The sequence below is a fragment of the Centroberyx gerrardi genome, chromosome 12 (assembly GCF_048128805.1).
Source record: "Centroberyx gerrardi isolate f3 chromosome 12, fCenGer3.hap1.cur.20231027, whole genome shotgun sequence".
NCBI lineage: Eukaryota > Metazoa > Chordata > Actinopteri > Beryciformes > Berycidae > Centroberyx > Centroberyx gerrardi.
The window spans coordinates 10,719,583-10,747,451 of record NC_136008.1 but is presented as its reverse complement, the minus strand read 5'-3'; the positions used below and the strand labels follow the sequence as shown (position 1 = coordinate 10,747,451).

General features: G+C 44.3%; 1 protein-coding gene across 1 annotated transcript; it reads left to right on the top strand.

Moving 5' to 3' along the window:
• Positions 1–206: 206 nt before the first annotated feature.
• Positions 207–27,198, top strand: tmem145 (transmembrane protein 145). Its single transcript, XM_071909181.1, has 15 exons — positions 207–317; positions 7,455–7,529; positions 8,282–8,359; positions 10,091–10,177; positions 11,111–11,212; positions 16,970–17,054; positions 17,599–17,670; positions 19,356–19,424; positions 20,239–20,319; positions 20,633–20,711; positions 21,453–21,546; positions 23,538–23,710; positions 24,803–24,923; positions 25,298–25,486; positions 26,959–27,198. Exons 1-15 carry the CDS (start codon positions 207–209, stop codon positions 27,196–27,198), a joined length of 1,656 nt encoding a protein of 551 aa, XP_071765282.1.
• Positions 27,199–27,869: the final 671 nt, after the last annotated feature.

The window sequence follows — 27,869 nt, the reverse complement described above, 5'->3', positions numbered from 1 at the left end:
GCGCAGAATGCGAGGTATCGGGGGCGCGTGTCCAAAGCGCGCTCCCGCCCGGCTTCAACTGTTGGGGCCACATGCATCGAAGGCACGAGAACGCGCGTCCTCTCTGCTTGCATCTCCGAGCCGTGTCGGTTCCTGCGCGCTCCCGGAGAGAGACAGGCTTAAGGGAGCCCGGAGAGCAGACGAGCGACAGCGGGGGAGAGAGAAAGATGGAGGTTAGGTATGGTGAGAGACTTTTGTGCTTGGCCGTGCTGTCCAGTGTCCTCTGCGTGGGTTCAGTTCTGGGGAAATACGTCAAAGGCATCGTCAACACCAAGGAGGTAAGGGCTGTTTTTGTTTTATTCCCCTAATTTATCACTTGTGACAATGACATCGCCTCAGACTGAGACTGTTAGTGGAAAAGGGACCCGACTGCGTATCCGCACGCAGGTGTCTCTGTGGCGGACTGTTCAGCGGATAGACGAAGATCTTATTGCCCAGCCCCTGTTAAGTTGCCTGGGGTATTTGGATCTATTTGTTGTTGCTATATGTAACACATTCACCTCTATTCTGCCTTGCAATTGCGCGCCATCTGTATGCGTGTCATATGCGGCGTATATTTTACCTTCATTATTCCGGATAGTCTTTTGGCATTATTCTAAGGACCAGCATCAAACCAGTCTACGATTGTCGAGCCTACAGTAGTAACCCTCATCTTTAACCCAGAGCCAACCTATTGCATTAGATTTTCTTACATGCTTTAAATTGCCAAGATTAATCCGGTTTATTATAGGGAGAGCCGTTACAGGTGTGCGTCAGATGTCTTCTGGCGCGCAGCGGTTGTTTTGTAGTGGTCCTGTAACAACTAGGATCAGTCCACCCCGGTCAGGGCTTTTGTCAGTTTTCAGACAAAAGCAGCCTCTGTCTTCCTGCCCTGACTCTCTGTCTGTGAGAGTTAAAATATAACTGTGTCATGGACAGATATGGGCCGGTTGTCATACTGTACCACCTGGTGTTCCACCTCTGTGGTTCATATTTTCAACAGTTTATGGATCAAGTACAGTACAGGGGAACAGTACTTCACAATGCAAAGACGTTGGATGGGTCTTCCATTTTGCTCTGAGTAGTAGGCCACCATCCATCTATAACCATGCATCAAGCCTAAGTAGCCTTTATAACAAGACTTTCAAATAAGCCTAAAGCAACACAAGTCACTCATTATGGTAATGTGTTTGTATGTTCAAATAGAGAACATCATAATAAGTCTATTGTGGTAATTTCTACAGAGAAATCTAAAGCTGTAGAAATCAAAATATTCATCTATGATGCAAGGGAAGAGACTATATTATTGATTTCCCACTGGTGTTCTGTGGAGTGAGCTCAGGTATGCCTGGAGTTTTTGCTCAAACATAAAGAAAGTCAATGTTTAACAAATATGAAACATGGATCATTGCTGGAATCAAATTAGATAAGCATAACAATATACCTGAGCACGTTTGAGCAAAGCAATTAACCCATAGTTTCCTCAGTGGAGCTGCTCAGTGGCCAGCAGCAGAAGACTGTGGCTGCACTCAGCGGCTCCCAGGTGTGACTGCATGTCACTGCATGAATGTGAAGCAGGGTGGTGTGGAGAAAAAGAGCATGCACGTTCAGGAAAACCCAGACCCTTCCTTTGAGAAATCAAGGTTAAAAATATTGTACCACAAAAGGTTGAAATACTTCCGGGCAAAGTGAATCCTTGGATGTGAAGGTGTTGAATGAAACAAGTATATCGCCTTGCTTGGCTCTCCCAAAAATCGAAGAATAGAACGTATCAGACACCAGGAGGTTTGAGTCAATAAAGTTTCATTTTGAACAGACCTATAAAACCTGTTGACTATTTGTGTTCGGATACCCTTAAGTCTGTCTGCAGTAAATTTGAAACTGCTTCATAAAAGGAGATACTACTGAAGTCACGAGTTTGAATCCCCAGACTGACTGGGACGATCAGAATGGATAAACTGAACAAGAGGCAGTCATTGCTCCATCACTAACTACTGTTGAAATGCCCTTGAACAAAGCGCAGAATCCCCACCTGCTTCAGTGGAGCTGCTCAGTGGCCGACAGCGGGCTAAAAGTCTTTGGTTGAACTGGGCAGCTTCCAAGTGTTAGTGTGTGTGTGTGTGTGTGTGTGTGTAACTCGTCGTCCCCTGGCATCTGCTCTCACAGTCCTCTGCGGTAAATAAGAATATGGTTTTAGTCAACCCGCCTTGTTATATAAAGGCTTAAAATAAATGAGGCTTAAGATAAATAAATAAAATCCACATCTATACTGCATTGTTAGTTGTGAATAGATAAATTAGAATGAAGAAATTAGATGGGTAAATAAATGAAGATAAATTGGAGTTGCATGCTTTATTTCACGCCTTTCACTCATTTCCCTGTGGGGCTAAAGAAGATTCTTGCGGCCAGTTTTTCTCAATATCCGTCTCTGAGCCAGTCAAGGACTATTTGACAACCTAAGCAAAACAACAGAGCAGTTTGAATGGCACAAGGTAACACAGGGCTTGACATATTGATATTGTGTGTGTGTGCGTGTGTGTGTGTGTATATACAGTTAAACACATCATCAGTCTTGCTTGTGCATTGCTGCCCCAAGGTCACCCACTAACTCACATCACCTCCTCTCCGTCTCTGTCTCTCTCTCCTTCTCCTTCTCGCTCTCTCTCAGATTTACACTCATACACACACACACACACACACACACACACACAAAGGATAAATCCCAGTGCTACCAAAATACTTAACTTAAATCCCATGTCTGCAGCAGCTATATCAGGGTCTGGAGAAGGGAGGGCAGAGTTTAGGCAGAACTCTAAATTTACAAGTATAATTTACCACAGTGGGAAGGATGAATAGGATCTGTTGGGAAGACTGGAGTTACTGGTTGAATAGAGACACAAGGAAAGTTAAAGACAGGCATTGGTGTGGCGGACTGGTTAACAGTTTTATTGCGGCTGGTAGATGCATATAATTAGCCTCAGTGGCTGGCGGTGTCAGGCAGTACGATCAGGCCGGAGGACTGATAAAGCGTCCCTTCGAGGAGCGGGCAGTAGTAGCCTTAAGGTCAGAAGACGGCCGCCATTTTGAATCCGGCTGGGAAAATCTGGGCAGGGAAAGTGAATGATTTCAGGCTGCACTGGGAAGCTCCCATGTGTCAGAACTGTATGAGTTGCTGGAAAGCAGCATTCGTGAAGGTTGAAAAAAGTCCTTGAATCACCTCAGGTTGGGGTTCAGCATCTTGCTCCGTTGCACTTTGACACACACTGGCTGTGACAGGTATCAAACCTGTGACCTTCTGATTTTCTAAAGGTTTTCTAGATTTTCTAAACTATTCCTCTTGGGGTGTGGAGCAACAGTGCTGCACACTTGTACTATAGAAAGAGTGGTTGCATCTGTAAATATCTCTTGGTAGGGGCAGGGAGGGTTCCCGGACTTCCCACGGACCTTGACAGTCCATTGAGAAAAACGAAATAAGGCCTTAAATGTTTTTGAAAATGAACGGATGGTCTTAAAAGTGCTGCTATATTTTTTTTTAATTAAAATATAGCAGCCAAATTTATCAGTATGCCAACGCTCTCTGGACCTCTCACCATCCCTGGATCAACACTTCACATCCTGAGGAAAACCCTCTGATGGAGATTTGCATTGACATCACAGCAGTTTTAAAAGTAATGATTTTACCAGGATTTTTTTGACTTGACAAGATCATGAGTAAAAAATTAGGCCTCTGTAATTTCTGATATTGACCAATGTCATGTCTTAATGTAACTTGAAACATGCCAATTTTGAGTCGCAAAACAATACCTAGAAAGTCATGGAAAAGTCCTTGAATGTGACGTCCAGCTGAGTCCGGGAAGCCTGTGTTTAGAATTTCCCAGTCCACAACTCAATCAGTTTTCTGCATCTTTTTTTTATGAGAACATTGTGATTAGATACCGTGTGTGTCTGTGTGTGTGTGTGTGTGTGTGTTTGTGTGTGAGAGTGAGAAGGACAGTCTGGATGTGTGCATGCTTGCTTGAATCTGTGTGTGTGTGTGTGTGTGTGTATGTGCATGCCTGCGAGGCTTGTGTGCTCATGTGAAAGACACAGAGAGGGACAGAGCTTGATGCCCGAGTGTGTTTATGTGTGTGTCGTGTGTTTATGTGTTGCGGCGTTGTGTAACCCTGACTAATGAATCATTGAGAAGCCCAGCGGTCCAGGGGTGACTTGACTAGCTGATTGGTAATTAATTGTTAATGAGGCTTAGCAAGCAAACAGGGATCTGGAGAGACAGAGAAAAAGACAGAAAGCTACAGAGATGAAAGGACAGAGAGAGAGGGGGAAAGAGTGTGAGAGAGCGACAGAGAGAGAGAGAGAGAGAGAGGGAGGGGGAGATGCTGAATTGACCGGATACTGCATCAAGGCATAGCACTTGATTAATGGGCTGTACGTACACACACACACACACACACACACACACACACAGACATGCACAAACACACGCACACACACGCACGCGCACACACGGAGAGGTGGCTGAATGACTCTGCATCACAATGCAGTGGCCATGGGGAAATAAGAGGACTAAAAGGGGATTAAGGTAGACACCTCATCCACTGTTTCTGTTCTCCAGTGGCTCAGCCTCTGCTCTGCTTTCCACTGACAGACAGACACACATACACACACACACACACACACACACACACACACACACACGCTGGGCTATACTGGGCTTACTGGAGGCTGCCTGGGATACTTTCTGACATTGGTGGAATAGCTTTGCCCCGGTGCTGAATTGGCCTAACAGCTATCTAGCAACACACAGACTTGTTGATGCTGCCTTGACCTTGTTATGCTCAGCTGTCCGGCCTTCCAGCTAACTAGAACAATGACATCAAGTGTCTGAGGCAGAGAAATTTGCAGTGTGTGTTTATATATATATTTATATGTGTGTGTGTGTGTGTGGCTGTCTCTTCCCATGAGGTCCAGACATTCTCACAACGATAATAGAATCAGAAAACGACTTTGGTTAGCGTTCGTGATCAATGGAACGTCCTCATGGGTGTAGTAATACCGACGTGTGTGTGTGACTGCGCGTTTGTGTGTGTTGGAAGCAGAAAGAATGAGCTCATAGCAAGAAATTCTAACTAATTATCTGCTCCGAACACAATTGTTCAGGCAGAGCTGTGCTACCGCTGCGTTATTGAGTAGGTAATTTGAAGGACGGACGCACGGAGACGAGACAGAATAAAAGTGTTTGTGTGTGTTGTGAATGAACGGCTTGGCCTTTTGATGTTTCTATGGCAGCTGCAAAGTAAGGCATGCAGCGGTTGCTATGACAATAATGGGGGGATTGACGTTTGGTGTGGGGTGTGTGTGTGCGTGTGTGTGTGTGTACCGGTGTGTGCATATGTGTGGGTATGCATGTTTGTTTGAGACCAACCATGCATACTGTAGAGTGTGTGCACACGTGCTTGTGGGTGATTCTGTGTGTGTGTGTGTGTGTGTGTGTGTGTGTGTGTGCCTAGCATTTAAGTCCAACAAGGGGGTCTTTCACAGTCCCACCCCTGGTCAGTTAAATGATATATACCGCCCCCTCCCTCCATCCCTCCATTCCAACCGGACCACCCTTCCCTCCTCACTCTCCGGGGACCCGGCTCTGGGTCAGTGCTTCCCTCTGCTGTCCCGGTTGTCATGGTAACAGCCGTAAGCGTCACCCGGGACAATGCGGGGAGGAGGGAGCGGGGCTCCGGCTTCAGTGACTTTTGGAGTTTGCCATGAATTATGGCCCAGAGGCTCGAGGGCTGAAGCTGGCTGGCAGAGGCTGAAATATGGCTGCGGTTTTGTTTGCTGTGATATATGGCGGCAGCAGCGCCGGGCATGCTACAGTGCTCCGGTTGCACTTTATTTCTCAGCACAGAAATTACTGAGCTTGTTTATGTAGAGAGAACGCAGGGCAATAGTAATTACAGTATAATGGCGCATGGGGAGTTTTTATGAATGTTTGTTGGTCTGTTGAAGATCAAAAGTCCAAAACAGCAGCCCCAAGGCCAATTTTAATCAGGTACGGGGCAATTATGCTTGAGTGCATGAAGAAGCCGAAATATGCAACAGCTTCTTGTGTGTTGTCTGAGTGCAAGTGATAATAACATCGTAATCTGTGTATTGCACTTGAGGCCATGTTTTGTATCTTCTTATTTCAACATTTGAAGAGCCCAATTGCTATTTATCCAATTAAGAAAAAAAATATATTACCTGAAGTGAATTCCTCAATATTTCTACAATATAGACGGTCCAGCCTTGTCATTTTTCATAATTTTCTCAACCAAGGATTTAAGTTACCTACTATCATTTAAAAAGTACCATTATGGGACATCCTGGTGGCTAAGGCATATACCATGAACCTGCATTGTCCTGGGTTTGAATCCAGCCTGGGTCTCTCTCAGCTATAATCTATTAAAATAAAGCAAAAATGCCAAGAACATCATCTTTTTTTCTAAGTACTTTCATTTGTTTTAATCATTTTACAAGAAAAAGTGTCACTTTTTTTGAATTGAAACTCCCTCTGACTCCCTCTGTTGGGTTGGTTCAGCTCCCCGCGCAGCCCGGGCCGCTCTCTACATACAGTAAAGAATTGTGTGTAAATACCATATAAGTGATGTGGTGTTAGTGCTGTGTTCAGCACTATGATCCATATCTGTGCGTCTGCCCACAGCTGTATAGAATATATATAGACCGCCGCTGACTGATCCGCCGTTGCCGATGCTGCAGTGCCTTATGTAAGCCCAGTGAAGTACACCATCAGCACTATTATCTGGTCTCATGCTGCCAAGTTTATGGCTGAATAATATTAAGAATGGATAGTCTCTATTTTTCTTCTCAACCCCTCTCCCTTATTAATGCGCTGAGCAACCCCCTTCATGCCCTCTGCTTATACCCTTTCAGGAAGTTTACCCTCTTGACTCTACCTCCCTCCCTTCCATCTTTCCCCCTTTTTCTCTTCCACCCCATCCCTTTTTTTTCTTTGTCTTTTTTTACAATCCCCTCACCCCATGCCCTCTCCTATACCTTTTCTAGAAGTCTGGCCCTTCTGTCCCTTCGCCCTTTCCTCCTGTTCTCCTCTCCCCCCTCTCCTTCTCCTCCCTTTCCCTTCTTTATTGCACCCGTTTATGCCCTCTCCACTTTTTTTTTATTTTCTGTATGTCTTCTCTCTCCTCTCCTCCCTCCCCCACCTCCTCCCTTTTCTCTCCCACATTTATAACCTCTATATACTCACACATACCTTCTCCTTCTCCATTTTTGAACCTTTTTTTTTTGCCCTCCCCTGCTTACCTACCTCCCCCTTGCTTTTCCACTGATGTTAATGGTTTTTTTTTTACCTTCTCTCCTTTCCTTCTCACCTCTCCTTCCTTTTCCCGCTCCTTCTCTTTCCTCTCTTCTCTCTTTCTTAACTCCAGGATTGGGTTTTCCTCACTCGCTTCTGCTTTCTCACCGACTTCGGACGTCTGGACTTCCGGTTCCGCTATCCAAAGGTAGGATGACTCATTTTTGTGTTCATGTGTGCGTGTGCGTGTGCGTGTGTGTGTGTGTGTGTGTGTGTGTGTGTACCTCCGTGCATGCTTGTGTTTGTTTTCATTTATCTATTTCTTTTCATTTTCCAAATTGCCAAAGCCAAATTGCCACAGTCTGCCTTCCCATATACTGAATTGCTCCCTTGTTCCTCTGTACCAGCCACTGCACTGCACTACACTTTCTTCTATCACTGGCAACATCAATGTTTTACATTTCTTCTTTCACCATCCTTTCTTTCTTTACTTCACTCTCTCTTCCGCTCTACTCACCAACTGCCTCTCTCTTTCTCTCTTTCCTTCCTCCTCCCTCCTCTAAATTGATGCTATCGCTCTTTTTCTCCTCTCTGCTTCTCTCTTCCTTCCTCCGGCTATTCCTGCGATACTCCGCATATACCTTGTCCTCTTTTCCTTTCCTCTCCTCCTTTTGCTCTCCTTCTCTCTATCCTTCTCTCCGTCTGTTTCGTTCTTCCGCCCTGCCCCCTTTTGCCAATGCCTTTCTTTTACTCTTTTAGCCTGCGGACTTTGGAAACTGTTTTTTGTCGTATAAATCTCACACCCTCTCACTCGTTCTCCCCGCCTCGTCTCCCCCTCCTCTCTGTTCTCTTCTCTGCGCATCCCACCCCTACCTTTCTCCTAACCTCTATCTCTCTCTCTCTATCTCTCTCTCTCTCTCTCTCTCTCCCTCTATCTCTCCTTGTCTCCGTCCTGCGCAGTCTCGGTGCTGTCAGAACATATTGCTCTACTTTGATGACAGCTCTCAGTGGCCAGCTGTGTACAAGAGGCCCGAAAAGGTGAGATACTGACACCCTCTGCATTGTGTTTTGTGGAAAGCCTGTATTAAAGGGAAATAACACCCAATTTTAGAATTCAAATTGTCACTGTTGTCATGTAAGAATCTCCAGTTTTGTTGATTTTCATGTTTTAACTTCAACTGAAAGATCACACACTCCTCTATGGGTTGAGGAAATTCTATGACCCTTGGTGCTAATGAAACCTTTTCAAAACCCGTTGGATAAACTCTAAAGTACACGGTGGCCAGGCTAAAAATAACGCTGCTTTCCCTAGTTCCTGAAAAGTTTGTATTTTGGAGATACAGGGATTTCACCCGAGAGCGGTAAATATATTATTGATAATACCTGCACATATCTAGGACGATGCAATCCATATCTGTGAACACAAACAGAGTGAGACACCAGAGACTTACGACTTTGAACTTGTGAACTGAAGCTGCTTCGTAGGCAATGACATGGAAAAGTTGGTGACTGTGAAAACAGCCGGGAAGATTTGTGCATAGAAACTCACAAAATCAGACTCCCATCCGCTGTCCATGCAGTGCAAATGTAATATCTTGCTGATATCATCATTTTAAGTCAGAGGTTTTTTGGCTTTGGGAGAGTTACAGTATTTATGTTCATATATATCACCTGGCCTGTCCCTAGACTATAGAAATAACATACATGAATACTTAAACTGTGCGGTATTCTCCTGTATGCAACACGATCAGCTGTCACTTTGATATAACATGCCATCAGTCTATGAAATCGACATTAAATTGCTTTTACAACCAATAAAAAATGTATAATGGGGCCATTTATTCTAGACAGACCCTTGCTATCCTCCTCACCCCCAGTCGGCTGTGCTTAACCAGTGTATTATTCTATCAGCACACAGGATCTGATGTAACTATCCCTTGTGCTATTAAACTAGGTTAAGCGCCTAAGTAGAAACCTGCTTGGATGTTAGAGGAAAGGGAAGAGCGGTTATCAGGGTTATCAAGCATTATGTAGCGTAATATCCTACTTAAAGGAAAAATGATCCACCCTAAAATGCTGTTAACTGATAAAAAAAAAGAGCTACCGGTGATGTACCTTGCATTTCTGAGCCCATGTTTTTGTTTGGTGGTGTATTTTTCTTTCTGTGGCAAAATGTAGATGATGTGAAATGATGCTGAGATATTTTCAGCGCAGCTTCAGTGGAGTTTGATAGCAGAAAAACTTTCAGCTCGTCAGGTTTTGGTGTCAGTCCCTCAGTATCAAAGAGCCGGGGCTTGACGTTCAGCAATCATACAGGGAGAAATCCATCGTAGAAGAGGCAGAGAGACCAGTTTCTCCTCTGACAGTAGCCTCAATAGACCAGAATGCAATGCAGCCACAAGACACGAGTGAGCAGCATGACTCACGCTTTTTCTCGCCTGGAAAAACTCTCTCTTTCTTGTTTTTACTATTGCTATCACTATCGCTTGCTACATCCTACACCTACACATTTAACCCACCGCTGAATGGAGCAAGTTCAGGCATGTTCTCTGGAGTTTGTTGAAAGGCATTCTGGGAAATGTAGGAAATCACTAATTGAAGTAGAAGTAGACGACAACAAAACTCCTGGAGTGCACTGAACATCACAGATTCATGATAAAACAGTGTGAATTTTCCTTTAATGGTAAAGTGTTTATTCATCTAAGGAATATACAGTATATGATGCTGTGATGTCGCTTTTGTTTCAACTGCATCTGCTTTCCCCTTTAGAACTGTTACCAGAAGGAGGCGGTGCTGAGGCCCGAGAACAACCAGGTCATCAACCTCACCACACGCTACACCTGGTCAGGCTGTGTGGTAAGCACGCACACACACACACACACACACACACACACACACACACACACACACACACGCACACATATACACACACATACACACTGAAGGACCTGGGTTCAAGCCCTCATGTCGGCAAGCATCCATCCTGCCGAAGTGTCCGCTGAATCCCAACCAGCTCTGGCAGTGCTGTACTGTTGCTGAACCTGACCTCTGACCTCGCTGTGGTGTGTTGTGTGTGTGGGTGTGTGTGTGTGGTTGAGGGGTAAAAAGAGAATTTTCCTACAGGGATTTACAGGGTATCACATTATTCATTTTTATTATCAGACAGTTATCTCATTTTTATCTTCCCATTGTATATGCCTTTGTTATGCAAAAGAGGTGCAGGGGTAGCCTATGCAAAAGAGGTAAACACACACACACACACACACACACACACACACACACACAGAGCAAGAGAGAGTGAGAGAGAGAGAGAACTAATGGTCTGGAGTATGTGCTTGCCTCCTGTAATGTGAATCCCAAAACGGCTGTTTTACTGATTCACTCAGTTCTACCGCTGATTATACATTCCAGTCAGCCTGGATGGGTCCAAAAGTTTTTTCTTAACACTTGTTTTTTTTATTTATTTATTTCTTTTTTTGGCTTCTTTTTTCACTTTTCAATGGGCGACACAACATGTTTGTTTATCACATTAGGAGGTGTGATTGCCAGCTTGACTCTATTGTTGTGGCTGTTAGTGGTTCTTGTCGCCACATTTTAGGCTATATTGGGGTGTGAAATGTGTTAGTAGCTCGATATCTCAAGCTTCCACTCTGTTGTGATAATTCAATGTGTCTCTGAGGTAAATCTCTTGGTGTTTTTGCATAACAGCGTCCTCTCCCTCCCTCTATCTCTCTCTCTCTCTCTGTCTCTCTCTCTCTCTCTGTCTCTCTCTCTGTCTCTCTCTCTCAGGTGGAGGGAGACGGGAATGAGGAGGTTCTGAGCTGCGTGGGCGGTCGTAGTTTCCGCTCGGTGAGGGAGAGATGGTGGTACATCGCTCTCAGCAAGTGTGGGGTAAGCACTGACCTCCGACCCCCGGTAACCCCCCCCCCGCCCCCCCCGCTCACTCTCCCTCCCCCCCCCCCCCTCTCGCTCGCACACCAGACGGTTTCCTTGGCGACGCACACCACTCCCACACAAACAGACTCGCCGACCGCACACGCAAACACACGCACATACTCTCTCCCTCTGTTTTTCGCTCTCTTTTATTCTCAGACATGCCCATATTTCGAATTGCACGCAGACACGCGTCGTCATCATCATCATCCGTCATTGATTAGCGGTGACTCATGCATAGGTGTTAGATAGATTGATTGAAATTATTAAATGCACAAAGACGGGGTGTTTTTTTTTTACATTTTTAAATTATAGTCTAAGTCCTCGCAGTCAAGAAAATAAAACTGATGAACAAGTGTGAGCACACCCTGAGGAAGGCTCTGCGAAATGTCGGGTGTTTCCAGGCTATCTTTTGTGCTGGCTCTCAATAAATTTTAAATCAGCTTGAGCATAATTTTTGTCTCTGCGTTTGCTTCCGCATTTGAGCATCTTGCACTAGGCTACATTTTAAATTACCAAAGATAAAAGTAATCTAGATTGGCAAAAGAATAGGAATTTTACCTATCGATCCCAGATTTATTTGTCCAACCCTAATAGATAGATAAATAGATAGATAGATAGGTCGATAGATTGATGGATGGATGGATATAGATAGATAGACAGATAGATAGATGGATAGATAGATGGATATAGAGAGATAGATAGATGGATGGATGGATGGATGGATGGGTAGATAGATAGATAGATAGATAGATAGATATAGAGAGATAGATAGATGGATGGATAGATGGATAGATAGATAGATAGATAGATGGTTGGATGGATGGATAGATAGATGGATAGATGGATGGATGGATGAATATAGAGAGATAGATAGATGGATGGATAGATAGATAGATAGATGATAGATAGATAAATAGATGGATAGATAGATAGATAGATAGATAGATAGATAGATAGATGATAGATAGATAAATAGATAGATAGATAGATAGATAGATAGATAGATAGATAGATAGATAGATAGATAGATAGATAGATAGATAGCAGAAAAATGTGCAGCTACACATTTCTCACACCAAATGCAATCTAGGGTTTGAGTCTTGGACATTTAAGTCTTTTGGATTTCCCCCTTTGTTTTAATTTTGTGTACGATTACAACTGTGCTCCTCTGACCATCAGATAGAGCCGAACAGGAGCCTTCCAGTTGCACTAAACCCATGATATGTTAGCTCATCCTCTATCTGTGCATCAGTCTCTGACTCCCTCTGGACACCTCCAGGCGCCTTATCACTGTGTGCAACAATGTGTCTCATAACACCTCTATATCCTGCTTTAATTCCTGCTCCAACTGTCCCATACATGTCTTACAGCGGCTCCACTGTAGCCTATTGATTAGTTCGCCCTGGGGACTTTTAAGCATTGTGTTGTTTTATAATGGGACTGTGTGTTGTGTTAATGATATGCCAGGAGGAAAAAGAGCAGTAGAACAGCTGCGATGTGCTGTTTGTTGATGTGTGTTCAGACCGGGGCGCTCGGTGCAGGCATCATGAGCTCCGTGTAATGATAGCTCTGCTCCGCGATGATACATCCTCCTACACCCTGAGCTCCACTCAAGGACAGAAACCCGGGAAGAGATGTGTGTGTGTGTGTGTGTGTGTGTGTGTGTGTATAGTTTGTTATTCTGTGTGTGGGCTGTTCCTATGTTTGTTTGTGTGAAACAGAGAGAGAAAGAGTGAATGAGTGACTGATTTAGCATATGTGTGTGTATGTGGACATCACTATGTGTCTGCCTGCCTATCAGTGTTATGCTCTTGTTTACGGTTCCATGTGTGTGTGCAGGCCTGCATGTGTGTGTGTGTGTGTGTGTGTGTGTGTGTGTGTCTCGTTTGTCTTTCTGTGTGTGGGATGTTTGTGTGTGTGAGACAGAGTGAGAGAAAGAGTGAATGAGTGAATAAGTGACTGATTTTGTATGTATGTGTGTCTGCCTGCCTATCAGTTTATGCTCTCGTTCACGGTTCCATGTGTGTGTGCAGGCCTGCTTGTGTGTGTGCATGTGTGTGTGCATGTGTGTGTGTGTGTGTGTGTCTAGTTTGTTTTTCTATGTGTGGGATGTTTGTGTGTGTGAAACAGAGTGAGAGAAAGAGTGAAAGAGTGAATAAGTGACTGATTTTGTATGTATGTGTGTCTGCCTGCTGCCTATCAGTTTATGCTCTTGTTCACAGTTCCCTGTGTGTGTGCAGGCCTGCATATGTGTGTATGTGTGTGTGTGTGTGTGTGTGTGTGTGCTCATGTCCGTGCATATGAGTTTTGCGTGTTTGTGTTTGTGCTGTTGGTTGAGAGAGCCGGTGAAGAGGGATGTGATTAGAACGGATGCTTCCCGCAGTGAGTGGTTTAGTGTCACGCCAGCGTCCGCTGACAGACACGCTGCCTAATGCTGTTGGACTCGAGTATAAAGGCCCGTCTCCACTCCCGGGGACATATGCACGCCGCGCCCCGCAGCCAATTTCCGCCCCTCGTCTCTCGCCGCTCGCCGCCTCGCTTCCCATTCACGTTCACACCTCTCTCTCTCTCCCTCTCTGTTTCCTACCTCTGTCGCTCACAATCATTCGCCACGTCTCGCTCTCTTTCAACTCTCTTTTACCACGCTGCGACGCTCTCCGTGCCATTTCATATCTCTTTTATTCTTCGTTCTGCCTCTCCTCTCTGTCAGTCTATGTCTCTACTTATCTTTTTCCTCCCTCTTCTCATCCCATCGCTTCATTTTACTGTCTCACCGGTCTCATCTCTTCTTTGCCTCTCGCTCATTCCTTGCATTCTTGCTCCCTCACTTTTATCTGCTTCTACATATTTTCCCCTGTTTTTTTCCTATTTCTCAATTATTCAGCTCTCCTCTCATATTATACCTGTCATTCAGTCTCTGCCTGTGCTGAAGTTGGTCTAAACCTTTTTCGGCTCATAAACCCTTAAAACCAAAGGATGTCCACCATCAACCCCTAGATGTGGACTCGCATGCACAAAATGATTTTTATGTAACATTTCCAGGCAATTTCACTCAATTAATTATTGGAGGAAGTCTTGAGGCTGCAAATAATCATTATTTTCTCAGAAAAAAAGGAAATTACAGAGCAGAGCATTTGGAAGTGGACCTCTGGCAGCCAGGATGAAGGTTGTTCAGACAAATTAATTGTCAGAGTAACTGAAATACAATAAATTTGCACTCTTACATTTTTTTCTTCATATGAAGCATGGATGCCCATGTATAAATAGTACTTTACACACTAATTTAGCATTTTAAAACAACTTTAAATTCAAGCATCCTCTGTGAAATTCCATTTTTTTTCCCAGTCAAATTCCAATTTTCTAATTTTGGTTATTATACGTATTTGGTTAACTGTTCACTTTGGATGTCTAACCGTGTGTTCACACAACAACAGGCAAAATCTTGTATTGTTCACTGCTTTGCTATTGGCTTTCATAGCGTTACATCGTTTTGATGAGTTAACATGGCTTGCTAGGAAGTGATAATTAGATCATTGATCAGCGTTAATTGAAAATAAAAACAAACCTCAGTAACATTACTTCAGAGCTTACCATCGACCCCAACGATGGATGCAACTGTTCTCGTTTATTCCTGTAGTCTCTCAAATAAAAGTTGTAGAGAACTGGAAAGGTTTGAATGGCTGTAATCAACTTCTCATCTATTTTGCACTTGCCAGGCGGAACTAATTTTCATGAAACGAAATCACCTTTGTAGGGAAGCAAGGAAGCACAGAAGTCTGATTGGCTGTTGATGGCTGATGACCATGGAAAGCAGCTGATAAACTTTGACCAAGTTTCCCTGGTTGCTCAGCTCTATAGGAAATGAAATGGACTTCCAGTGATTTATGGATCATGTTGCTCACAGTGTGAACACGGAGTAAGGTTCATAACAGTGAGATTCTACTTGTATATTTGTATATTATTTGTAAATCAAAAATGTTTCACACTCCTTAAACCGCATGGCGACCCCCCAAAACCATCCTGCTGCCTCCTGTCCGACCCACAGATTGAGAATCACTGCTTTGGTGTTCCACAGTTTTCCTCACCTACTCTTTCCTTCTCCCCTGCGCATTTTTCTTTTCCCCTCTTTGCATTTGCTGCTCTTTCTTTATTGTGGCCTTCTCTACCTGTTTTTTTTAACTTTCTCCCTCTCTACATCTATCGCTCTCTTTATCTCTGTCTCTTTGCTCTTTGTGTCTGTATTGATTTTGTGGCAGTGCACGCTCTATGCTTCTCGCCCTTTTTGATAGAGGGAGTGAGATGGAGTCTCAGGCTGCCAAATGAAATCAAAGTCTTTTTTCTCTCTTTCCCTCGCTCCACCGCAACAAGCCCAAACTCCATCGGCTTTGAACTTCTGTCTGTGAAATGAGCTCTTTGTGCTCTGATTGTCAACCTATCTCTCTCCTCTCTCTCTTGTTCTCCGCTCCCTCCCTCCCTCAATTCAATTCAACACTATTTATTTGCATGACTGCCGAAAATTAACAACATTTCAAAAGTGGTTTGCTGTACATGCTTGTTCATTTTCCCCATGGGATTCCAACTTTCCTGCTACTTTACTCCTGTACTCTCTCTCTATGTCCTCTCTCATAACAATGCAACATAGAACAATTATATCAAAACCATACAAATAAATACTGTGCGGTAGTTGAATTGGATATTTTATCACAGTTATTACTGATAAAAACAAGAATATTCTGTGTTAGCAACTCTGTCACTGTCCCTCTGGCTACGTCCATCATCCATCCATCCATCTATCTGTCCATCATCTATCCATCCATCCATCCATCCATCCATTTTCTTCCCACTTATCCGGTTCAGGTTCACAGTGGCAACAGGGCAAGCAGAGCTGCCTGGATGTTCTTTTCCCCAGCAGCTTCCTCCAGACACCTGGGGGATCCCAAGGCGCTTCCAGGCCAGCTGGGAGATCTGGCTATGGCACAATAACACAGCTACAGCAGCTAAACCAACAGTGTGTCCCTCCCTAAGGAGGATTTGGATGTTTTCCTCCTCTCTTAACAGGGGAGAGACTGGGAGCAGAATCTGGGTTCTTTTTGTTTGAATTTAAAGCTGCATCAGGCACGATTTTTATTTAAAAATAGACCCATCTTATCAGCTTAAAACACAACGTGGGGCTGTGGCAGAGAATAATTCAGATGCCGCAGATTCACTCTATTTGCCCACATTAAATTCTGGTGTAAGGAACGGACATTGGTGGAAAATCTACACACACAGGAGGTGATTCATCGAAATAAAAAAAAAACCTGTCTCCTAAATTGCAGCCAGCGAGCGCTCCATCCAGAGAAAGCTGGACTCGCCAACATTAGATCTTCTGCCTCGCTCATCCCAAAGTGTCCCTCTGTGTAAAGCAAGCACAGACCGGCTGGGCTGGTAAACATGAGCGTGCTGTGTGCAGTTTAGTGACATCATGTTAGATGGTTTCTGGGTAATGAAGTCCTTAGATTTCCGCTCACTGCCATTCAGGGCCATCAACATGCGAAATTGCCCAGTGTAGTTTCAAGCATAATATGTATGTTTCGTGCAGATCATAAAGCTCTTCACAGTGTAAGAAAAAGTGCATTTTCTCTCTCACCTGATCACCCCTCTCTCTCTCTCTCTCTCTCTTTCCCTCCCTCTCCCTCTCTCTCCCTCTCTGTCTTATTCTCTCTCTCGCAGGGCGATGGCTTGCAGCTGGAGTACGAGATGAAACTGACCAATGGCCAGTCTTTCTGGACGCAGCATTTCTCTGCGGATGAGTTCGGTAAGAGCGATTAGACAGAAAGAGAGAGATTATGGAATGAATGGCTGATGGCACAAGCCAACACCACTTAGCACGGCCAATAAAGCACACTGAACTGAACAAATTACAATAATGAAGGGACGGCTGAATGAATTAATGATGATAGATGAACTGAGAGGAAGGGATGAAAAGGAGGAGAAGAGACCGAAGTGGCCGTGTCTCTAAATGAATTATTCCTACATCTCCAACCATGTTCTCTCTCCCTCTCTCTCTCTCTCTCTCTCTCTCTCTCTCTCTGTATCTCAACTAATCCAATATCCTTGTCACGTTCCTGCCTCTCTCCATTTTTCATCCCTCTTTTCCCCCTTCCCTCGCCCCCTTTTCTCTATATTCCCCTCTCTCCTTCACCCTCATGTTCTCTTCACCACTTCGACTCCTTTACTTTCTCGCTTTCATTCCTCCCTCTCTCTCGTTCCTTCGCCTCTCCTTTCCCCTCCCTCTCTCCATTTCTCCATCTGTCTCCCCCCCTCCCTCCTCCCTCCATCCCTCCGTCCCTTCCTCCCAGGAATTTTGGAGACGGACATCACGTTCCTGGTCATCTTCTCCATGGTGTTCCTCCTCTCCTGCTACTTCGCCTGTAAGTACTCTCTCTCTCTTTCCACTTATCTCTCAACTACATATCTTCAACTCTCTCTCTATCTCCCTCTCTCTCTGTTTTTCCATGAGCAGACCAATTCTTCTTGCCTTTCATAGTGCACTGCAGTTGTTATTAAGTGCCTTTTTGCCAGATGTAATATAAAGTCTACACGTTTTCGTGATGGGATATGAGTAAGTTCTCGTGTTTCCTCAGATAAGTAAAGGTGGAGCGCGCGCCTACTTTCTCCTGGGACCGGGAGTTTGTCAGAGCAGAGCATGAACAACACACTAGTAGAAGGGAGAGGATGGGGAGAGAAGGGTTGGGCTTTATGTACAGGTGAATGGTTGAATGGAGAGAGTAGCAGTAGCCTAATGGTTAGAGAAGCGAGCTTGTGACATGACACAGTTCAAATACCTGGAGCAGCTGGGAACAAATGGGGAGGGGAAGTGCCCCCCTTCGCTTAAAGGAACATTTCACCCCAAAATGAAAATTCTGTCATTATCTGCTCACCCCATGTTGATGCGGAAACTCCACTGAAATTTGTACGAGCATCAAACACACAGCGAGTTAGCCCCTGCAGCTCTATCTCAGCCTTCTCCCAAATTTGAAGTGAAGTGAATGGAGTCTGGTTGCTTAGAGTACTAAAAAAGGCCATAAAATGACCATCAAGTTTCTCTAAGCAACTCCTGCAGCGTAACGCCAAGTGTTTTGTAGCCAAACGATTAAAAAAAGTCCAGAAGGCCTATATTTACCTCATTATGCAGCGTTTTTGGTAATTGTCTTTCTTTCCAAAACAAGGAAATGGGCTGATCATGTTTACAACTTGCCATCCAGTAGAGGAGGTTGGGGGCGGTGCATACTACCACAGCAAGCTCTCTATTGGCTGGCGAGTTTTAAACAGGACCAGCCCATTTCCTTGCTTCGGTTGTTATACCACACAAGAAGAAGAAGTTAGCGTTTTCTCTACCTAGAATAACATGACATAACAAGATACATTTAGGTATTTTGATTAGATATGTTTAATGTCATTTTATGCTCTTTTTAGACTAGACTTAAACTAGACTCTGTTCACTAGTTTGGGAGAAGGCTCGAGTTTTCACTGACATGGGGGTAGATAATGACAGAATTTTAATTTTGGGGTGAAATGTTCCTTTAACAACCACATTCAGAGTACCTTTGAGGAAGCCACTAGATCCCATATGGTTAAAGGATCCAGTGACTCAGCTGCCCAAGCCTCTGGTTGTACAGGGCAGCAGTGAGTGTGTACTGTATGTGTTTATGACCCTTCCTTTCTCCTTAAATACTCCCTGAGGCCACTGCTCTTTATAATAATGTTTTCTTAGCCAAATTGCCTACTTAAATAAGCATTAAAAATATTTCCTCAGAGATTAGGGAAGGGAGAGAACAGAGAAGATGTATATGCGCTCATCTAGAGACGGGTGTTGCAAGATAGATGCATACTAATGGGAGCTCTCCCCATCTATCTGGCCCTCTCCCTTCTTTTCTTCTCCCTTCTCTCTGTCTCTCACTCTCTGTACCTCTCTCGCTCTCCTTCGCCATCTGTTACCATATCTACATCCTTTTTATCTCTACCCCTCCACACACACACACACACACACACACACACACACACACACACACGCACACACACCTCTATCTCATTCTTGTTTTTTTCCCCCCCATAGACAATCTGAAGGGAAGACAGCTTCTTCACACAACCTACAAAATGTTTATGACAGCGGCAGGTGTGGAGGGTGAGAGCTATAACTTCTATTGTGCACGGACACACACACACACACACACACACACATCCATACACACACACACACACACACACACACAGATATGAGTGGATGCACACCAGCTCACATCCCACACACACTCTCAATGAGCCTTTCAGACGGCTGGAGCATCTCATACCTTAATCCCTACTTCAGAGCGGAGATATTATCACCCTTATTAGCCTCTGAATAGGAACTATTGCAAACAGCGGTGCTTCGCTACAGTGTTCAGTGGAGCGTGCTGTTTCTGACGAATTCTCCTCCCCCCTCTCTCATCCCCCGCTCGGCTCCTTTCTCTCCTCCTCCTTATCTCGCACTATCCACTATCCTGCCTCCCTCGCTTGCTTATCCCTTCTCGGTTCTCCTGCCCCTCTCCATTCCCTTTCTCCCTCTCCTCCCACTTCTCCCAAGCCGTCTCCTCCGCCTCCCTCTCTCGCTCTTTCTTCTCTCCTCTCTACTCTGTTTCTTCGCTTTCTCTCGTCTGCCGCCTTTCTCTCCCCTTCTGCTCCGTCTGCCTCCTTGTTATCTACCCTGGTCTCCCTTTTCCCCTCGCCAAACCTTCTTCTTCTTCTTCTTCTTTCCCCCCCTTCTCTCACTTCCTTCTCTCCTACCTATTATGTCCCACTCTCTTCTTCCTTCTCTCCTCTTCTCCTTCTCATTTTCTCCATCCCATCCTCTTCTCCAACCCCCCCCCCACCCCCCGCTTTCTTGTCCTTCTCTCCTCTCCCTCCTTCTCCCTCTCTTATTTTCTCATCTCTCTCCTCCCTCCATCTTTTCCACTTGGCAGTGCTCAGCCTGTTGTTCCATTGTATCTACTGGGGCCTGTATGCTAGAGATGGAGTTGGCAACGGCAGTCTGAAAATACTGGGTGAGTTCCTCTCCCATATCCCACACCGCTGGCCACTGACTGACTGACTGACACTGTCTCTGCACTGGAAAATCACTCACTGCCAGCGCAGAATGAGTGAGTGGACGATGATGGATGCGTGTGGGCTGAAGAAGTGTGGTAGCTGGTGTGAAGGGCACAGGCATTGTGTGTGTGTGTGTGTGTGTGTTGTGACCTGATTTCATCTTCCCTTATGATATTACAGATTCAGAAACCACAACCTAATTACCCCTCTGTCTTTCTCTCCCTCTCTCTCTCTCTCTTTCTCTCTCTCCATCTCTCTGTCTCTCTCCAGGGAAATTACTGTTCTCCGTCAGTTTCTTGGTGTTCCTTCTGATGCTCATATTGTTGGGGAAAGGTTTCACTGTCACTAGGTGCGGGTTTGCGACTTGCGTGTGTGTGCCTATGTCTGTGTGTGTGTGTGAATATGCTAACGTGTCTATATAGTACCAGCCTGTGTGTTCGCGCGTGTGTGTGTGTGTGTGTATCGCCTTTGTCTCTCAGTGTCAGGCCTAGCTGTCATAGTCATAACACTGTCTCCTGAGATGACAATGTTAGATGTCAGTCAAAAAAAATCAGTCAGTTTGGTGGCTGTTATGCTGTGGATGAGCACCTGACACTGAAACTGTGTGGACTGATGTGTAGCATGTGGGGGATTTGATAGGAGTGACACCCATATTGCTGTTGTCGTGTGGAAACCTTGTAACTCCAATTTTGGTGGGTTTTTTTGTGTTTTCACGTCAATTGAAGGATGACATGCTCCTCTATGGGTTGAGAAAATGTATGAAGCCCTTTCAAAACCTCATTGGATAAACTCACTGTTTTTCTTAGTTACTGATAAGTTGACATTTTGGAGATATGAAGTTTTCACCCAACAGCGATGACATGCTCTCTCTGGCGTGTGGTGTTGAACAGCTGTCTGTGCTGGAGTGTAAAGAAGCAAATGTGTGTGTGTGTGCGTGTGTGTGTGTGTGTGTGCACGTGTTCCAGCATCCCTCCGTATATGTGTGTGTCTGTAAGCATGTGTCTGTGTTTGTTTCCTGTCTTCCTCTTACTTATGTGTGACCTCTAATCCTCTATGTGTGTGTGTGTGTGTGTGTGTGTGTGTGTGTCAGGGCGAGGATCAGTCACAGTGGGTCAGTTAAGTTGAGCATCTACATGACAGTCTACACTATCACCTATGTCATCCTCTTCATCTACGAGGCGGAGGTACGGCACCACACACTACATTACCCACACTGCACCATGCTCAATACTCAACCCTCTCTTCCCTGTCCCAACAAACACACAGATGGGCAGGAATTATGCCGGAATTCACGTCATATCGGATTTAGCGAAAATATGAGCTGCCGACTGGGAAAAACTGTTAGTCATACTTACAAAGTAGGACATGTGGGAATTGTTTGTAGACTCCAATATCTCCAATTTGGCATCACAAATTGCGGAAGTGTGTCAACACAGGCAGTAAACATGGCAGGAAATCCACTGATGTCGGCAGCCCGAGGTACTAAAACTCAAAATGATCTGTTATATTCACACTAATACAATCAACCCTACTAACGAAAAGCGAGCAATATCTGCTGCAGTTGGTTTATGCTTGATTTTAAATTCCTAAATAATAAATATTTCGGATGTGGGTGTTCCAAGTAAAACATCTTCCAAGTTGTAGCAGCGAGATGTCATCCTGTTCTTCCGCTTCATCCGATATGACGTGAACGCAACATTAGATTTACGCCCATTTCAGACTTGTCAGTGCTTGGTGGGGATGCAGAAAATATCTGCATGATATTATGAGTCTCTTTGGCTCTTGTAATACTCTCATAACTATTCATGACTAGGTTGGGCCCACAGGCCAATGTGGGCTGTGATTGCTTTTTCTGTCAAGTCAGTCATCAGACAGAGATATATGCTAATCATGAATATGCATCAAGTGGATGGAGGAAATTATTCAAATTCATTGATGAGTTATAGATTATGGAACCTTACAGGAGCAGCCATGCATTTCCAAACTACGAGCAGAACTTCAAAGGTTCGCAACGCTTAAAATTCCTGTTAACTGTCTCCCTTTTGTATTCTCTTTGATTAGACCTGAGATAACAGAAGTGAGATCAGTGACTCTTTTGGATTTCCAGGAAGTGGAAAGACAGATTGGTTGTGAAGTGTATTGTGAGCAGATCTGTATCCCAGTGGCTTGCTGAACGCCACAACACATCTGCAATACTCGCCAGTGTTTGAAATGGACTCAGATGTAACAAGGCTTACAGTTTCCCACGTCGCTAAAATTACCATCTTCTCACATCTTCACTCTCTTTATACTATGCATCTATGAGAAGGGGGGGAGAACATAGATATCATTGGCTGGTGTTCAGCATGAGCGCCTATGAATTATTAACACACTTCAGGAGTGTAATAGTTACATACATTTCTGCATATTCATTGCAATGGCTTCGGCGCAGTAAGACGTAACAACGCTTCGCTTTGGAGCGGAGAATTACAGTCATTGGATCCAGCGTGGTAATGATGCACTTGGAATAATGCAGGGGAACTATCAATGCTATATTTAACACCAGAGCCTATAGCCATCTCTCACACTACCATATGTGGAGCTGAAGCAGTGCAATTTATCTGCCGCTGCCCTCTTACATGGTCCCTGCTATTAAAGAGCTCAAAACTCCGGGGAGCTCCTACTAAAAATAAGCCAAACTAGGTTACAATTGGAAATGAAATGGAGCTGGTGTATTATGAATTGAAAATTGGCTCTGCAGTTGGGAATCTCACAGGTTCTGGAGCCCAAAACGCTCCATGCCGAGCTGTTGGAGCTATGTATAACGTAGATTTGGAGCAAAGGTAACCCTGTATGTCCACTGCTATCCAGTCCCTGGACTGTGAAACGTAATCTACTGTCCGCACACACACACACAAACAAATGCCAATGACCCAGTTTAGGAGAAGTGTCAATGTCACACATACACACAGAGCGTGTTACAAACTGGGCTTTTGCTGGGTCATGGCACATCAGCTGAACCACAAGCGAGTCCATCTTAGTAATTAGGGCACAGACTCTCCAATCAGTCCTTCTTAACTACTTGGAGTGTAAGAATTCAACCATTGCATTTAACTTTTTCAATACAGGCACGTGTGTGTATCCATGTCATAGTTTTGTGAGAATATCCCATGGTGCATCTCTGTGTCTGTGCCAGTTCTTTGACCCAGGTGAGGTGCTGTATGCCTACGACAGTCCCGCAGGCTACGGACTGATGGGCCTGCAGCTGCTGGCCTACGTGTGGTTCTGCTACGCCGTCCTGGTCTCACTGAAACACTATCCAGAGAAACAGCCCTTCTACATCCCCTTCTTCACCACATACACACTATGGTGAGAGCCGCTCAGCTTCTCTGCTCTGCTGTTGATAATCCTAACACCTGATAGGGCTGCAGCTAACCATTATTTTCATTATTGATTAATCTAGTGATTATTTTTTGATTATTCGATTAATCATTTAGTGTATAAAATGTCAAAAATGATGACAAATCCCCTTCACAAGTTACCAGAGCCCAAAGTGATTCTTAAAATTACTTACTTAGTCTGCCAAAAAAACCCAAAGTATTCATTTTATAATGACATGAAACTGCAAAAAGTATCAAATCTTAGCATTTGTGAAGTTGTAACCAACAAATGTTTGGTATTTTTACTTAATAAATGATAAATGACTAAAACGAATCGATTAATATTCTGTCGATCGACTAATTGATTAATCGACTAATCGTTTCAGCTCTAGCACCTGAGCGAGAGACGCGTAGAAAAATCCATGTTTGTCTGTTTGAGCTCTCTTTGATTTGAATAATTTATGCTGCCCTATAAAAAATGTGCATAAGATAGTTGATGCTTTAACGGTCTGGACTTAAAAATTGTTATTTATTTCACACTACCCTTCCGCCAGCCCTGCTCCTCCTCCCTGCTCCACTCTCACTGTAGATAATAGTCCTTGAGTGATTGATCGCTACAGTAAAGCATCTATTTTTATTCAGCTGCTCAAGGTCTCTTCTATTAGAATAATTTATACTGCCATAATATGTACGTAAGATAACTATGCTTCAATGCTCTGTACTTGAAAATATTTCCTTTTCACACACAACGATGAGCAAAACCCCTTCTGCGCACTGCTCAGCTTCTCTGCTCTACGCCGGCTGTGTATAATAGCAAATGCGTCAGCTTGAAATGAAGGGTAGATTACAGGGACTAATATTATCTCTGTATTTCTCCCTCTCATTACAACCGCCATCTCCCGCCTCATTATCTGTGTCTCTTCTCCTCCCATCTTTATCTTTCTCTGTGCCTTTGCTTCCACTCTTTTTTTCCCCCCTCTCTCTCTCTCTCTCTCTCGCTTACCATCAAACTGTGTTCTTGTCCTCTCATTATATGCGTTTTCTTTATTATTCATCTACCTGCTTCTCTCGTCTTCCTCAGGTTTTTCGCAGTGCCAGTCATGGCTCTGATCGCCAACTTTGGAATTCCTCGATGGGCCCGGGAAAAGATCGTCAACGGCATCCAGCTCGGCATCCACCTCTACGCTCACATTGTGTTCCTTGTTCGTACCGCGCACACACACACACACACACACACACACACACACACACACAAACCCTTGCACGCATACACACAGTCCACATTATTCATTATGTCTTACATTATTGATTATCCTTGAGCCATAACTCCCTTGTGCTGATTGTCTCCCCCACATACCATTATCCAGCTCTTCTTCACCTTGGACACATTTCTTTACTTACTGCTCATGTAACTTTCCTATTATATTCTCACTCAGTGTGTGTATTGCAATTCCCACTTTCCCTCAGACCTCATATGCTCTGGCTATGTATTAGCTTTACATTTACACATATAGCTGAGATTTGAATTCAGTATGTAAAAATCATTGGGAATTCTTTTTTTTTTTTTATCTCATAGATTATCACACGGCCTTCGGCAGCCAATAAGAATTTCCCGTACCATGTTCGGACGTCCCAGATCGGGATCCTGCTGTCCAGTCCAAAGGGGGATGCGGGGGGCGAGAGCTTCCCCCATCATGCTTATGGAAACAGCTCCTTCCTGGGCGACTCTCAACCCAACTTCACTGAACTCTTCTCCATCCAATCAGTGAGTCTAATTTTATGGTGTACATGCTTTTGGGTGCATGGTTGACACCCTGCCTTGAAGTTATTAGACTGTAAGAGTCAAAGCCACAGCAGTCTAGAAAATATGAAGGGCCAACTGCTCTATTCATGAAATTGACTGATTAGATGAATTCAAGTGAAGGCTATTATAATCCCTTATTGATTCCACCTATTAAATGCACATCAGTCATGAAAGGGTGATGTAGATGGAGGGAGGAGACGGCTTAAAGGAGAATACTGGTGTCATTTATAAGTTATAGTCCATGTACCTCTGTCTGTGTTTTTTTGTAGTTTTTGAAATGCAAACTGTGTCAAACCTAGCTTGAAACTGAATGCTGCCCCGGCTAAACAAAGACACCCCAAATGAGAAGAAGACACGGATGTGACAACAAAGTTTGTAAGGCGACACGTTTGGGAAGGATTATTTCCTGGCAGACGCTTCCATTTCTTTCTGTGGGTGTCAGGTGATTGACAGTAAGCAGAGCGTAACGTAATGTGCCGCTGATATGAAAACACTCGCTCACTCTGGCATAATGAATTAACAATAAAACAGAAACTTTGACAAAACCAAATTAAGGCTTCATGTTTACTGTGATGGATTATCTAGCTCGGGCAATTTCCAAGTCTGTGGAAGATGTTTTTCATACTGTACAAGAATGAATGGCAGAAAACAAGCCCAGATATCCTCAACTATGCTGACTGTGTGCAGACACCAGCAGGAATAATGTAAAGAAGAGGGTTGACCCAGGCAATTGGCACAAGCTTACAAAAAAGCCTATTATTATCCTTAAGCACTGGGACAACTGAGATGTGGATTGTGTTAAACAGAGTGCAACTCGGTAGTAGGAATGTGTTTCTAATATTTTGTTCACTCGGTATGTGAATATATAGACAATGTAAAGAATATACTGTAGACACTGATATAGGATCAAGTTAGATAGTTTGTGGAGCGTATAGTAATCGATCTGGACGTTAGCCTGCAGGTCAGGGAAGCCGGTAAACGTAATCTAGTCTGACGTCTTTCATCTTCGCAGAGTTAGTGAGCTTGAGAGAGAGGAAGCTGTCAAAATGTGATATGCTGATACTGAGGGAGTGTCTGCAAGGTTTCCCCTTTCTGCTCGTCTTCAAACCAGGGCAACGCATTTCCATGTCTTCAATCCCGAGGACTAGACCAGGTCAAACTGAGTAGAACCACTGAGCTTCCAGCCATGAATTATGAATCATGACTGAATGTTTCTGATGTTGTTTATGTTCTTAATGTGCTGTGGATATGTGATGTTGTCTGCATATGTATCTTGTGATCAATGTTCAGTTTTTTTTTTTTGTTTTTTTTTAATTTAACCAGGTAAAGTCTTATTGAGATTTAAAACTTATTTTGCAAGAGAGACCTGATGACCTAATTCCCCTTTGGGATAATAAAGTTGAAGTTGACCTCCTCCCTCCTCCTCCCTCCAGGACCCGGTAAAGACGGTGGATGAGACGGTGTCCCGGAAAGGACAAGAGGTGCCGAGGAACAGCGAGCAAAAGATCATCACCACCGCCGCCGACTTGACATCAACGCTGCCCCCGCCCCCGCCTCCCATACCCCCCCGCCTGGCCACACACTCCCCCCCGGTGCCGCCCCGGCTCCCCTCCTTCACCGAGTATTTCAGCATGCAGGGCGGCGGGGGAGGAGGGCGGGGAACGAAGGCATGAGACAGAGAGAAGGACGGGACAGAGAGAGAGATGAGAGAAGGAGTGAAGGCTACGGACGGAATGACAATACAGAGTACAGAAAAAATGAGAGAGTGGGATGTGGAAAGCAAGGTGTTACTGTTAAAAGCTACAAAAGGACGGGGAAAAAAAAGTTGGGACCGATGAAGAAGAGAAATCATCAGAGAGGGGCGTGTGAAAGAGAGTCCCTAAACGGTCCCTATTCACCTGTGAGTGGAAATAACCCGAATGGAGGAGTGGGGAAGTGGCTGTGAGATAGGAGTGCTGAGCTTGTAAAAGAATAAAGAAGCAATAAATATTTGATGTTGACCAGTAAGAGGCACAGAGGGAGAAAGATGACAAAGTGGATGTAGCCAGAGCAATAGAATGATAGCTGTGCACGATGCGGAAATGAACAAAATTCTGAAATACTTTTATTCAAAAATGTATGAGGCATTGACGGTGGGCCTGGAGGAGTTTGTAAATAGCTAAAATAGGAGAGAGCTACCACTCTGAATAGTTTGTTTTTATCGCAAAAAAACTTTTGTTTTGATGATGTTTTTTTCCACATCATTGAATTCCAGTTGGTGCTGTGACCGTCAAAAATCTCATGCCATTACATTTTACCAGAGTTAAGTATTTATCCCCTTCATGTGAAAAAAAAAAAAAAAGAC

Coding starts and splice junctions, on each gene's coding strand:
- tmem145 (XM_071909181.1), top strand. CDS start 207: ATGGAGGTTAGGTATGGTGAGAGACTTTTGTGCTTGGCCGTGCTGTCC. Junction 7,530..8,281: donor TCCGGTTCCGCTATCCAAAG/GTAGGATGACTC, acceptor CGTCCTGCGCAG/TCTCGGTGCTGTCAGAACAT. Junction 21,547..23,537: donor TCTTCATCTACGAGGCGGAG/GTACGGCACCAC, acceptor TGTCTGTGCCAG/TTCTTTGACCCAGGTGAGGT.